Here is a 13,157-nt window from a genome sequence, read left to right as displayed (position 1 = left end):
AAGAAAGGTAGTTTTACGTTTCGAGTAAAACTCTTCTTCAGAAAGAGGAGGCAGAGGAAAGTCCAAGAGAAAAGGAAGACGGAGGAAAAGAATTGCCAACGATCCACATGTGGTTACATTTATATACATATGGTGAGAATTTACAAAAAAAAAAAAACCAACAAAAGACGAAGACAGGTGTGTAAACAACAAACAGATGTATTAGTTTAACACTGGAAGTGAGAAAGTCTTTTACGTTTCGAGCCTACGCTCTTCGGGGAGAAAATAGAAAAAGGTTTAGTGGCTAGCGATCTATCATGGCGAATGCCGGACAGAGGGGTCACACAGGAGAGCTAGGAAGAATGGAAGATAATAAAGTAGGGGAGATAATAAAGTAATAGTGATCCCAAAACGAAGGTGCGCGTCCGTGTGTATGTGAGACCGTGTATGTGCGTGTGGAAGGGGGCTGGTGACAGTGACGTGTGCGTGTGTGCATGTGTAGGTGTGTGAATGATGGTGTAGGTATATATATATATATGAAGTCTCTGTCGATTTCTATGATAAGAATTCAGTTGTTTGATCAACTTAATTACCTGCTCTTTAATTAACGTGTGTTTGAGCATTCTACAGGCATGTGTAACGTTAACGTAATATGCAAGCAGAATCGGCGTGCCACCGGGTAAATTACTGGTACAATCCATCCGACGATCTTCTGTATAGTTTTTGTATACCTAACTTCACTCGCAATATATATGGGATCGACCCAAGATTATAGAAAAGGACATTTACTCAAGATGACACGCAGCAGATTGCACCCAGGACCTTGTGGTCGCGAATCGAACTTCTCAACCATTCAGCTACTGTGCCCCTGCGCGCGCGCGCGCAAACACACACACATACACACTCTCTCTGTGTTAGAAATATAGGTTTCTTGTTATAATGGTTTCAAGTTTTCGTACGAAGATAGTAATTTTAGAGGGAGGAGTTTAGTCAATTACATCGACCCAATACCTAACTGGTACTTTATTTTATTGACTCCGAAAGGACGAAATATAAAATTGGCCTCGGTGGTATTTGAACTCGGGAAAACAAGCCACTAACAATTCTGTAAAACGTGCTAACGATTCTGCCAGCTGCCACCTATTTCTTGTTTTTAATAAAACTACCAGGATAAAAATTACCGAGTATTTATTAGTAAGTTGCAAAGAGAACCAAAAAGAGAACATGTCAGCACAGAATATGGCAAAAGTGCTAAAACAAGTGGATGCTTTATATGAACAGGCTTTCAACCACATTCATTTCATCATATCATTGTTTTAGTTAGTCGCAAGATCATGAATAAGTGACATAAAATTGTTGACACTAATCTTTTTAATGTCTTAGTCAGAGTGTGAAGAGCGCTACATGTAGGCCTCTTTATGGCTTCCGAGAATTGTGGGCCACCGATAAACAGAACGGAATATACTTTGCTAATGTCACTGAAAGATCAGGTGATGGACATAAAGCTAGCGACGGATTAAATTTACTACCCAAGAGTAGAGAAGATCTTCTTGCAGTCTTCCACTTAATTTCTGCCTACAAAATTTCATTCAACAAGCCTATACAGAATTTGTACAATAGAATTTATGCAACAGAATTTCCTGTATTTACTCAACAAAATATCCCTATATTTGCACAACAATAGCTTCTTGTATTTACATAACAAAACACTTCTGTCTTTACACAACAAAATATCCATGTTGTTACACAACAAAAAAATTCTTTTTTACACAAACAGATTTCACCATAGCTACGTCTGACATTTTAAAAACAAAATGTCTGGTTTGTTACAACATACACTACTTAGACAAAATCTTAGTAGCTCTGTAGTATTTGCGAAACAGTAGTCTTGAGAAAATAGTGATAATTCATATCAAATATTTGTAGCTAGTTTACAATAATCACACAGCAAACTTGCTAATTTAGTTTTACATATTGTACATGTTTGTTTGGTATTTTCGTTTATAAGACAATCAGAGAATTAGGGTTAACATGTATGTTATTTGCGCGGTCTTCCCGATTGATGTAGTTGAAGCTAAACTTGAACATCTGTAGACTGGCGTTTGTAGGAAATATTGAGGCTGTGTTGGTGGTGGTGGAGAGTTTCCAGAGGGATATACTTCCGGGAAAGAAAGATTAGGTAAAACATATAGTGCAGGGCCTGGTATACGAAACACAGTAAAGGGAAGGAAGAAGGAAAGTTGAGTAGTATATGTGGAAGAAGTATGCCAATAACGAAATTAGAGTAAAAACCATTGTAGTAGTGGTTGGAAATAGATAGATAGAAATGAGGAAATAGATAGATAGACAGAGATGAGGAGAGAGAAAGAGGAGAGAGCTAAAGAGAAAGAGAGAGAGAGGAGAGAGAGAGAGAGAGAGAGAGAGGAAAGTGCGCCTGTGATCTAATGGTTGTAGTGTGTTCGTGATTAAATAGTTGCTAAGATGTTTGCTTTCTTTTGGATACGGTCGTGTCGGTTACTTTTAATTTGCTAACGAAATAAATTTGACATGAAGGACAAGCAAATGTTAAACCTTACCATGCTGTTCATGGACACCAGTTCTTGTTTGTGTTTGAGAAATAACTTGACGACTTCAGAGTGGTCATTTTTGGCAGCCAAGTGAAGAGGTGTTTGACCAAGCTGCAGAAAAACAAATACATATAAGTTGTTTCTATTCAAGATATTTAAGACAATTTAGTATATTTCTGATGTCAATAGACAAAGAAAAAACAAAAACAAAAAAAAAGATTAATGAAATCAACTGTCACTAAACTTGATGGACTAACCAACTAAAGAGAAAAGATTTTATTGTATGACATCGAATATATCAATTTTTGATATCAACAGGCCAGCTCTGATTTTTAAGTGATATTGCATGCGTGAAGTTTGAAGGTTATAATTTAACTGTTATATTTGACTGTTACTTGACAAACCAGTTAATATTTTTACCCGTTAAGTGATACCCCAGTTAGTAACTTTAACTGTTTCAGTAAGTTTTAATGTCGAGTAGTATAAGCGTTGTGTTTTTTCTATAAGTATTTTCATGGCCATTGTTTTGATGAACTTCGTAGTTTAGTCCTTTCTGTCAATACCTATTTCTTTACTACCCACAAGGGGCTAAACACAGAGGAGACAAACAAGGACAGACAAACGGATTAAGTCGATTATATCGACCCCAGTGCGTAACTGGTACTTATTTAATCGACCCCGAAAGGGTGAAAGGCAAAGTCGACCTCGGCGGAATTTGAACTCAGAACGTAACGGCAGACGAAATACCTATTTCTTTACTACCCACAAGGGGCTACACACAGAGAGGACAAACAAGGACAGACAAACGAATTAAGTCGATTATATCGACCCCAGTGCGTAACTGGTACTTATTTAACCGACCCCGAAAGGATGAAAGGCAAAGTCGACCTCGGCGGAATTTGAACTCAGAACGTAACGGCAGACGAAATACCTATTTCTTTACTACCCACAAGGGGCTACACACAGAGAGGACAAACAAGGACAGACAAACGGATTAAGTCGATTATATCGACCCCAGTGAGTAACTGGTACTTATTTAACCGACCCCGAAAGGATGAAAGGCAAAGTCGACCTCGGCGGAATTTGAACTCAGAACGTAACGGCAGACGAAATACGGCTACGCATTTCGCCCGGCGTGCTAACGTTTCTGCCAGCTCGCCGCCTTCCTTTCTGTCAATACCTTTAAACGTGTCACCCGCTTCTCTTGCCATTTGCATAGATTCTCTGGTGAGCTTTTTGTTCGTCATAATCTCTTTTATTCTAATAGTTTAATTCCTCGAACAGCCATCAGCTTGTTCTTTTAGTTCTGTTATATTTAGTCCCCTAAACTTCCTGTCAATAAGCCCCATTTTTGTTATCCCTTATGCTATAATGACCTCGAGGCTTGTTTGGGACAAGATCATATTAAAATAAATACTAACTATTAAATTTGACCAACAAGCGATATGCGAATTTACTATTTTTTGTCGGTGATATACAATTTACAAAGTATGACAATAAAGCGGTGCTCCGCAACCTTTTTCATTTGCGGCACACGTATATTCTTTTCAAAATTCGGCGGCACACTTGAATTAAAAATATAACTAAAAGTATAGGGAAAAAATTATATTCAGGTTACATTGTAGCACATCTATCATCGTCTCGTGGTTCACTAGTGTGCCGTGGCATACCTATTGCGGAGCACTGCTATAAAGTGATATACCAACTAGTAAATTTGACTGTCTAATGTGATATTTTTTACTGTCAAGCGATATATCAGTTAATAAGTGAGTATCTAAAAATACATCCTCCGGCAGGGGATGGTGGTGATCCCTGCTGTACTCTTTCACCACAACTTTCTCTCACTCTTACTTCCTGTTTCTGTTGTACCTGTATTTCAAGGAGCCGGCCTTATCACTCTCTGTGTCACGCTGAATATCCCCGAGAACTACGTTAAGGGTACACGTGTTTGTAGTGTGCTCAGCCACTTACACGTTAATTTCACGAGCAGGCCGTTCCGTTGATTCGGATCAACCGGAACCCTCATCGTCGTAACCGACGGAGTGCTTGAGAAAAAAAAGAAGATCTAAAAATATGCTAATTAATAATTTTTACTATCAAGTGATATGCTAATTATTGTGTTTGATTATCTGCGATATATCAGTTATTCAGTTCGACTGTAAACTGGCATGTAAGTTACAGAGTTTGGCTGTTACGCAATATACAAAAGTATTTGAAATTCTAAGTGAGCACATGTCACGTCAAAGCGAGACCATGTCACTTCAAAGAAGATTAAGACTTCAAAATGTGATTTTATCAGTGAAGATAGCAATTTTAAAGAGAAATTAACTCAGAATGATGTAATAAAAAAATATAACATCATAACAGCGTTTCGTAAGTGATTTTATTCATATCCAATCTTATCTATTCACTTATCATCCGCAAAGCAATTGAAGAATCGTTATTCATTAACGTGTATGGATATGCTTCTCATCATTATGCTATAAAATGCATTTACCACTTATCTTGCCTTTTATATATATTTAAAACTGTTCTGTCTGCAGTCTTTCAATTAATGTTTATGGATAGAGAAAGATAGAATGTGATCTATGATCATAACAATCCATGTGCAGAGAACAAACTATCTTGGACACTAGCGTCTTTATCCATAAAAAAAGTATAAGCTAAACAAGGGAAATAACTTTTTATATTACTGCGTACATAATTTGATTTCCTGTCACTGAAAAATGGTGTTTTTTTTCGTTTATTTTTTTTTATAGCATCATAGCAACTTACACTCCGACTGATGACGTATTCCTTACTACATTTCTATGTGAAGATGCATCGTTGATGAGTAATTAAACAAAGTATATTTAAGTTTTCTTAGAGTCAAATGTGCTATCGTTGAAATCGCTATTCTCACTTTTATGTGATATACTCACGTTGAAATAGCGATTTACACTTTGAAGTAACGTGCTCACATTGAAATAGCTACTTTCACTTTGAAGCAACATGCTCACGTTGAAATCACAATCCTCACTTTGAAGTAACGCGTTCAAGTTGAAATCTTTATTCTCACTTTGAAGTGACGCGTGTTTCCTTTCGAATTACAAATACTCTTTTACTAAAATTAACGGACATATTTTGTTAGCTATACTAAGTTCGAATAGGCCAATTATTCACCAGCGAAACATTAGCTTCCATCAAAGAAATGATAATTATTTATGATACAGGCGAGAGGACTTCGCGTTTCAAGGAAGAGGGATTTATCATGCTATGACGCTTTTGATAAATTATCTGTTAGCAAACTTGCCGTAGTTATAAACCATTAAGAATCAATCGATGATCGATCAACTTTTCAAGTTTGATTATACAAAATTAGTTCGCGACAACATAAATATTACACAATGAAGTTTGCTCCACGAGGAACTTTGCACTTTTGGTGAGTGTTTATATTTTATTTGATTAGTTTTATAAATCCATTTTATGGGCCGTTTTCGGGTTTTGACGATTGTTTTATAAGGACAATCACCAAAACCCGACAACGGCCTATAAAAAATAAAACCACTGCTGCAGTTGATAGCATAGTGTTAATCGGACAAGAGAGAATTCTTCTCTGTAAATACGACACAACTATACGAGAGGGTACTGAAAAATTCCAGACTTTAAGAGTATCGCGAGAGGCCTGATTAGAGGTCCAACCTTTCGAGTTCTTTTACAAGGTTTAGAAAAACTGAAGGACCGCTACATTAAGTGTGTGAATCTGAGAGGGGAATATGTTGAATAAAATCATAATTAATTGATCCTCCTATATTTTCTTTTACCCAAATCCAGGAACTTTTCAGCATCCCTCGTATTGCAAGGAACATATCGACTTGTTCGTATTCCCAAAAGCTGAAGAACATAGAATTAAGTTTAATTCTATGAAGATAATGGAACTCCATAATTACAGTCAATTTCAACTTTAGATCGACTGGCTTCGAATCCAAAAAATTTATGTATTTGTCTTCTTTCTTCAGACTTAAAATATTTCAAGATATCGAAGGAAACTTTATGTAGTCGTTTGATTTTGTTAGAAAAAACAACTAAACCTTTCTCAAATTACAAGCTTCCGTTTATATAAAGAGAGGACACCTGAAATAATATTGTCCTTGATACAGTGTCTTAAATGAAGTTGAGTAGTTAAGGTTGGAACATATTTGATGGTAAATCTCCTTAACCAGGAATGATCTGAGGTTAAACAATATTTTCTTATATTTTCACAAAGCCGGAAATTGTGTGTGTGTGTGTGAGAGAGAGAGAGAGAGAGAGAGAGAGAGAGAGAAAGAGAGAGAGAGAGAAAGAGAGAGAGAGAAATGAACAATCGACTATATTGATCCCAGTACTTGATTAATACTTATTCTATAGATCTCGAAAAGATGAAGGATAAAATGGTTCATGGCAGGATTTGAACTCAAGACGAAAAGAACTACAACTAAATACCACAATGCATTTCGTCCGATTCTAACGATTCTGCCATTCACCACTCTTAACACAGGTCGACAGGTCTCGATTGTGGCCCAGATAGACGTATTTAATTTATGGGCGTTTGTTGGGGTCTAATGTCACTCAAATGCTCCGATACCCCTCAGAATGCAAGAGGATTAATGACTTTTCAGATGTAAAACTTGCCATCATTATATACTAAGAAGATATTTCTTTGCTTTTTATGTGTGCATGGTAGTCTCATTTTCATAAAACGTGCTCAGCAGTTCAAGTGCAAATCCCAGTGCTTTATGGGTTAATTGAAATCAAATAACCGTATCAATTTTTCGTACAAATCCAGTAGTTTTTTAAGTGGAGGAGGAAATCGATTACACCGACACCAGCGCTTGACTGATACTATTTTTTATCGATCCCGAAAGAATAGCAGGCAATGTTGACCCGGCAAACTGAGCCCAGAACGCAAAGAACCGGAAGAAATGTCACTAAGCATTTTTTTCCGATTTGTTAACGATTGTGTCTGTCTGCTTGTTGGTAAATAATGATTTCTAACTTATGCGTAGGATCACATATTTTGGAGGGGAAAACAATCGATGTATCGACCTCAGTATATGATTGGTGCTCACTGAATCGATACCGGCAAAATCAAAGTCTATTTCGACATTGAGGATTCAATTATTTTCAGCTCATTTAATTAGCATGTAAGCGGCTGAGTATACCACAGACCAGACACGTATACCCTAAACATAATTCGCACGGAAAATCAGAATGACACATTGTGTGACAAGAATTTACCTTTCTATAACAGAAACAATCTATCCGACGAGTTTCAATAGAGTTTCTGTCAACGTAAGCTTACACACAATGTATGAGTCGATCCCAAGTTGAAGAAAATAATATTTCCTCATGATGAGATAGAACATGAAACCTTGTAATTGCCCAGCAAACTTATTAGCGATTCCATCCTCTTACACCTCCCTCTCTCCCTCTATCTATCTCTCACTCCCTCCCTCCCTATCTTTTTCTCCAGACACATATATAGCTATTGGATGAAGAGAGAAAACAATACATACCGAATCAGTGGTGCTAGGATTTGCATTCATGTTTAGCAAACAACTGCATACGTCAATACGGCCATTTTGGGCAGCCATGTGGAGGGCGGTCTTTTGTTTCTGTTTTGAAATATATATATGTTATTATATATATAAATATATAAATATATATATATTGTATATGTAAATATTATATATTATATATATAAATATATAAATATATCATATATTGTATATATAAATATATTATATATTGTATATATAAATATTATATATTATATTATATTATATATATATATATTATATATATATATATATATATATATATATATATATATATGTATGTATATATATATATATATGAAGAAATGAGAAAGCAGTAAATAAATTATAAATATGATTCATAATTTCAAATGGGTATGCACACACGATCACGTGTTCATACACACAAGCCTTCACTCACCCATTCATACATATTCACTCACACGCACAAACATACAAATACTTGGATACACTCACTTTTTCATAATAATATAAAAAAACATCCACTTGAATACATAGAGACGTTCATTCGCTGACACACCCACACACCCGCATACACATTCATTCTTTCATATACAGAAGTAGACACACACTCACTGACACAACCAAGCTCATAAGATATACATACACACATTGTACCACATGCATACACGTACATATAACACACATAAATAAACCCCCCAAATACATATATTATTCCCTCACAAACATACATGCACTCTCATATACATACGCTTACCGGCACATATTCTTTTACACCCGCACGTACTCACATGAAAAGAAACGCAATAAAGGAAGAGATTTTAATACAGACCAGCGTAAGGGCATCAATCGATGCATTGTGTTTCTCAATGAGTAACTTTACTAGGTTGCAGTAGCCATTTTGTCCGGCTAAATGAAGTGGCGTCACTCCGATTTTGGATTTCGCATTCACAAAAGCTTTATATTCCAGCAATAAATCTGCAACTTCTTCATGACCATTCTCTGCAGCTAAATGCAATGCTGCTTTTCCATGCTGGAAACAGAATAAAAAATAATCAGGAACAAGTTAATAAATATAAAGCAGTATAAAGTGGAACTATTTTTATCTGTAAAATAGCGAATCGTTGGGAAGTATTTAGTTAGACTTGTATAAGTTTTACGAAAATAGGTTTAGTAACAGCCAAAATAAGATAGGCAATCGTCAAAATAGGACCGAGAACTCTTAGAATAGAATTGGCAATTGTCAAGGACTGACAACTGTTAAAATAGGACTGGTAGTTGTCAAAACTAGGACTGGCAATCGCCAATGTAGAATTGACTGTCGTAAATTGACAGTCGTCAGAATGGGATTGGCAATCTTCGAAGTAGGATTGAAAATAGAAATGAAAGCCGTCAAAAGAGAATTGACAATCGTTAATATAGGATTGGAAATTATCAAAAATAGTATCTGCAACCTACGAAATAAGATTGGTAACCTTAAAAATAGGTTAGTTTGTAGAATTCTTATTTGTAAAGTAGATAGGCAATCATCGAAATGAAATCGACAACCGCCAAAATAGGATAGGTTATCATCAAAATATTGTTTTTTAGCCGCACAAAATAGGTTATCATCGGCCGTCAAAATAGAACTGATAGTTGTCAAAATAGAATTTGCCATTGTCAAATTAGTACATGCTAATTGTCAAAGTATAAAGTTGGTAAGAGTTAAAGTAATTTTACTACCGTCATGCTCGATTGGCACTCATCACAATATTACTGACCACCGTCAAAATAAAAAAAAAAAAAAAAGAATCAGTAACTGTTAAAATAGAATTGGCAACCATGGAAAACAGAAATTGTAATTACCAAAATAACATTAGCAGTTATCAAAATAGAATTCACATTCGTCAAAATAAGATTCACAACAATCGAAAATTGTGTTTTGCCTAGAGGGCTGATTAAATTTGGTACATGACAAGATATTTATAAGGAAGAGCTATAGAGAATTTAATCGCCTGCGGTGAGTTACTGATACTTATTTTATTATCGATCCCGGATTTGAAAGGCAAAGTTAACTCAGTTTGATTTGAACTTAGGCTTAAGCCTCCCTTCCCCCAAATGGGAAATCTAACGAATGCTGCGTGACACATATTCTGACATTCTACCATAAATTTCGATCAGTCTTTCACTTGTGAATAAGTAATATTGAAATACTTCGTTTTTTAACGTTTGAACTCGAAATAGAAAAGCTATGAATAATAGTGTGGAAATATTGGGCTAAAATAGATTTTAGATAAAAAAAATTCTAAGGGTGCTCGTAGGTTTCGAATCCACTTCTGTAAAAATTACACATATTCTACAATTGGACCAAAGCAATCTTTCGAATTTCTCTACAAATTTCAGAAACTTTATTCTTAATAGGCGCAGGAATGGCTGTGTGGTAAGTAGCTTGCTTACCAACCACATCGCTCCGGGTTCAGTCCCACTGCATGGCACCTTGGGCAAGTGCCTTCTACTATAGCCGCGGGGCGACCGAAGCCTTGTGAGTAGATTTGGTAGACGGAAACTGTAAGAAGAAGCCCGTCATATATATGTATATATATATATGTGTGTGTGCATTTGTGTGTCTGTGCTTGTCCCCCCAACATCGCTTGGCAATCGATGCTGGTGTGTTTACGTCCCCATAACTTAGCGGTTCGGCAAGAGAGACCGATAGAATAAGTACTAGGCTTACAAAGAATAAGTTCCAGGGTGGATTTGCTCGACTAAAGGCGGTGCTCCAGCATGGCTGCAGTCAAATGACTGAAACAAGTAAAAGAGTTACCAGCAAGAATTGTATGTTATTGACGATGACGTCATAAGAATTTAGAAACTTCGAGAGTACGTGAAATGATTATTTTTTATATTATTTTTTTAATAGAATTTTTCTATCCAGCAGGTTTTTAAACCCAATATTTATACGCTATTGTTTATAGCTTTTCTACTTCGAGTTCAATCCTTAAAAACAAATTATTTCACGTTCAATCGAAGTTTCTAAATTCTCATGATGTCAGATAACACTGCTTTTAAACATAAAACAAGGCGCTGATTTCATTGAATATACAAACTCCAGAATTTGGTTTGGACTTATTTTATCGTCCCACTCTACTCCACCACCTGTAAATAAACTTATAAAGAAATAGAGTTTTGTAGAGAATCTTACCTCATCAAAGACATCTATACGTGCATTGTTCTGTAGGAGAATCTTGACAATTTCCAATTGGCCTTTCTCACTTGCAACCAACAGAGGTGACCAACCATTCTGCAAGAAGAAGAGGAAAAAAGAAAACAGAAAGAAAACAATTGAAGAATTTTGAAACGAAAAAGGGAGGAAGATCAGAAAGACGAAAGATACCAAAAAACTAGTCTGTATAAGACGAAAGTTTCATCCGAATCCATCCAGCGGTTCTTGAGATATCTTGTCCACGGACAAACAAACAAACACGACTGAAAACAATATCTCCGCATTTGCTAAGGCGGAGGTAATAATAATTCTGCTTCAAGTACAAACGGCGCAGACGAATGTATTTTCTACGGGAAAAGGTAGAGATGACGGTGGAAGCTTCACTGCTGTGAGCCGCGAATTTGGTGTTAAAATTCTATCACTTGTTCCATTTACAAGGTACGGAGAAACGATTCATTTACCGCTATTTCATTCATTACGGAAATATCAAAGGCACAAAGCCAGAATTTTTGGGGGTGGGAGAAGGGCTTATCGATTATATTGATCTCAGTATTATTTGGAACTTTGTTTTAAAGACCAATCACCGAACGTCTATAGCATGGTTATTAGAGCCTTTGAAATAGCAACCAAATCTCCCTTTAATCATATCTCTATTGTCTTTCTTTAAAAAAAGACAAAACAGATATTAAGTTGTCCCTAATATACAGAATGGTGGGGTGGCCACTGCTGGAGAATGCTTTAGTTCATTGGTTTGTTGAACAGGACTGGCATGGAGCTAAACAACAACAGCAAAACAAAACAAAATTTGGATTATCGAGCCGATGAAGGCGCTTCCAAATGGTCATTCGATCTGTTAGAAACAGCAGCCAAAACTCCCTCAAAATCACAGTATACTCCTCTTAAAAATGGAAGGACACATTGAATAATGTAGACGTTGAAACATTTGTGTTTAAAAAAGAAAAGCTGGAGACAGGATCATCATGGATGAAACGGCTTTGAATATAAATCTGATTTGGCGACAATAACAACAAAACCACAAGAAAAGCAAAGAAGTACACAGAAGTTAAGAATAAAGAGGAAAAGACCAGTACATCTAACCTCGTTTATCACTGAAAAGACAAGTATATCTAGCCTCGCTTTCCACGAATTGACCTGTGATAACACTGTCGGCAATCAGATTCTGCTTGTAACGATATTTTTTCAGTTCTTTTTTATATTTGTTAGTGATATATTATTAATATTTTACTACAAATATTTGTCCAAATATGAAACAATATTATTATGTGTATTTAGAAACTGTTGGGAGATGTTATTTGGGTAAGTTAAGGGAACAGCTTAGGGTCTCGGAACGAAGCTTATTTTCGTCATATGTTCTATTATTCATATATCAATGATTCATTTAACACGGTGTTTTTTTATTTATTAACCAACACCCGTGATAAACGAGGTCGGATGTAATTAAAAAGAAAGTAAGAAGTAAAATTAGTACCTACTATTGACTGTTTATTGACAATGGCACGTATATCTGACGGAGATTTACTTTTTGTTATTTCCAGAAGCACATTACTGTTACCGGAACGTGCAGCATAATGGAATGGTGTCTCGCGTGTCTGTAATATTGGAAGAGATGTTATAAGATGGCTGATGCATCACAGGTAACATTTTGTAAGGCACGATGGACATAGCCAACATGAACACACATACTATACACATACAGGATTAGGTAGCTACCTAGAGCATGCTTGATAGATAAATAGATAGACAGACAAACAGACAGATAGCTAGCAAGATAGATAGATTGACGGATATATAGATAGACTGAGTGATAGACAGATAGATAGAAAATAGATATATAGATAAATGGATAAAGAG

The 13,157-nt window shown here is 36.0% G+C and overlaps 1 protein-coding gene across 1 annotated transcript in view; it reads right to left on the bottom strand.

Moving 5' to 3' along the window:
* The window catches only part of LOC115214420 (serine/threonine-protein phosphatase 6 regulatory ankyrin repeat subunit A-like), a 200,743-nt gene that overhangs the window by 41,231 nt on the left and 146,355 nt on the right, over positions 1–13,157 (bottom strand). The window contains exons 15-19 of the mRNA XM_036504406.1: positions 12,779–12,895; positions 11,265–11,363; positions 8,916–9,116; positions 8,081–8,179; positions 2,556–2,657 (exon numbers count right to left, since the gene is read on the bottom strand). Coding sequence (XP_036360299.1) covers positions 2,556–2,657; positions 8,081–8,179; positions 8,916–9,116; positions 11,265–11,363; positions 12,779–12,895 — 618 coding nt within the window. The remainder of the gene's footprint in view (positions 1–2,555; positions 2,658–8,080; positions 8,180–8,915; positions 9,117–11,264; positions 11,364–12,778; positions 12,896–13,157) is intronic.

This window comes from Octopus sinensis, linkage group LG7 (genome assembly GCF_006345805.1).
Source record: "Octopus sinensis linkage group LG7, ASM634580v1, whole genome shotgun sequence".
Taxonomy (NCBI): domain Eukaryota; kingdom Metazoa; phylum Mollusca; class Cephalopoda; order Octopoda; family Octopodidae; genus Octopus; species Octopus sinensis.
This window is presented reverse-complemented; position numbering and strand designations above follow the sequence as displayed.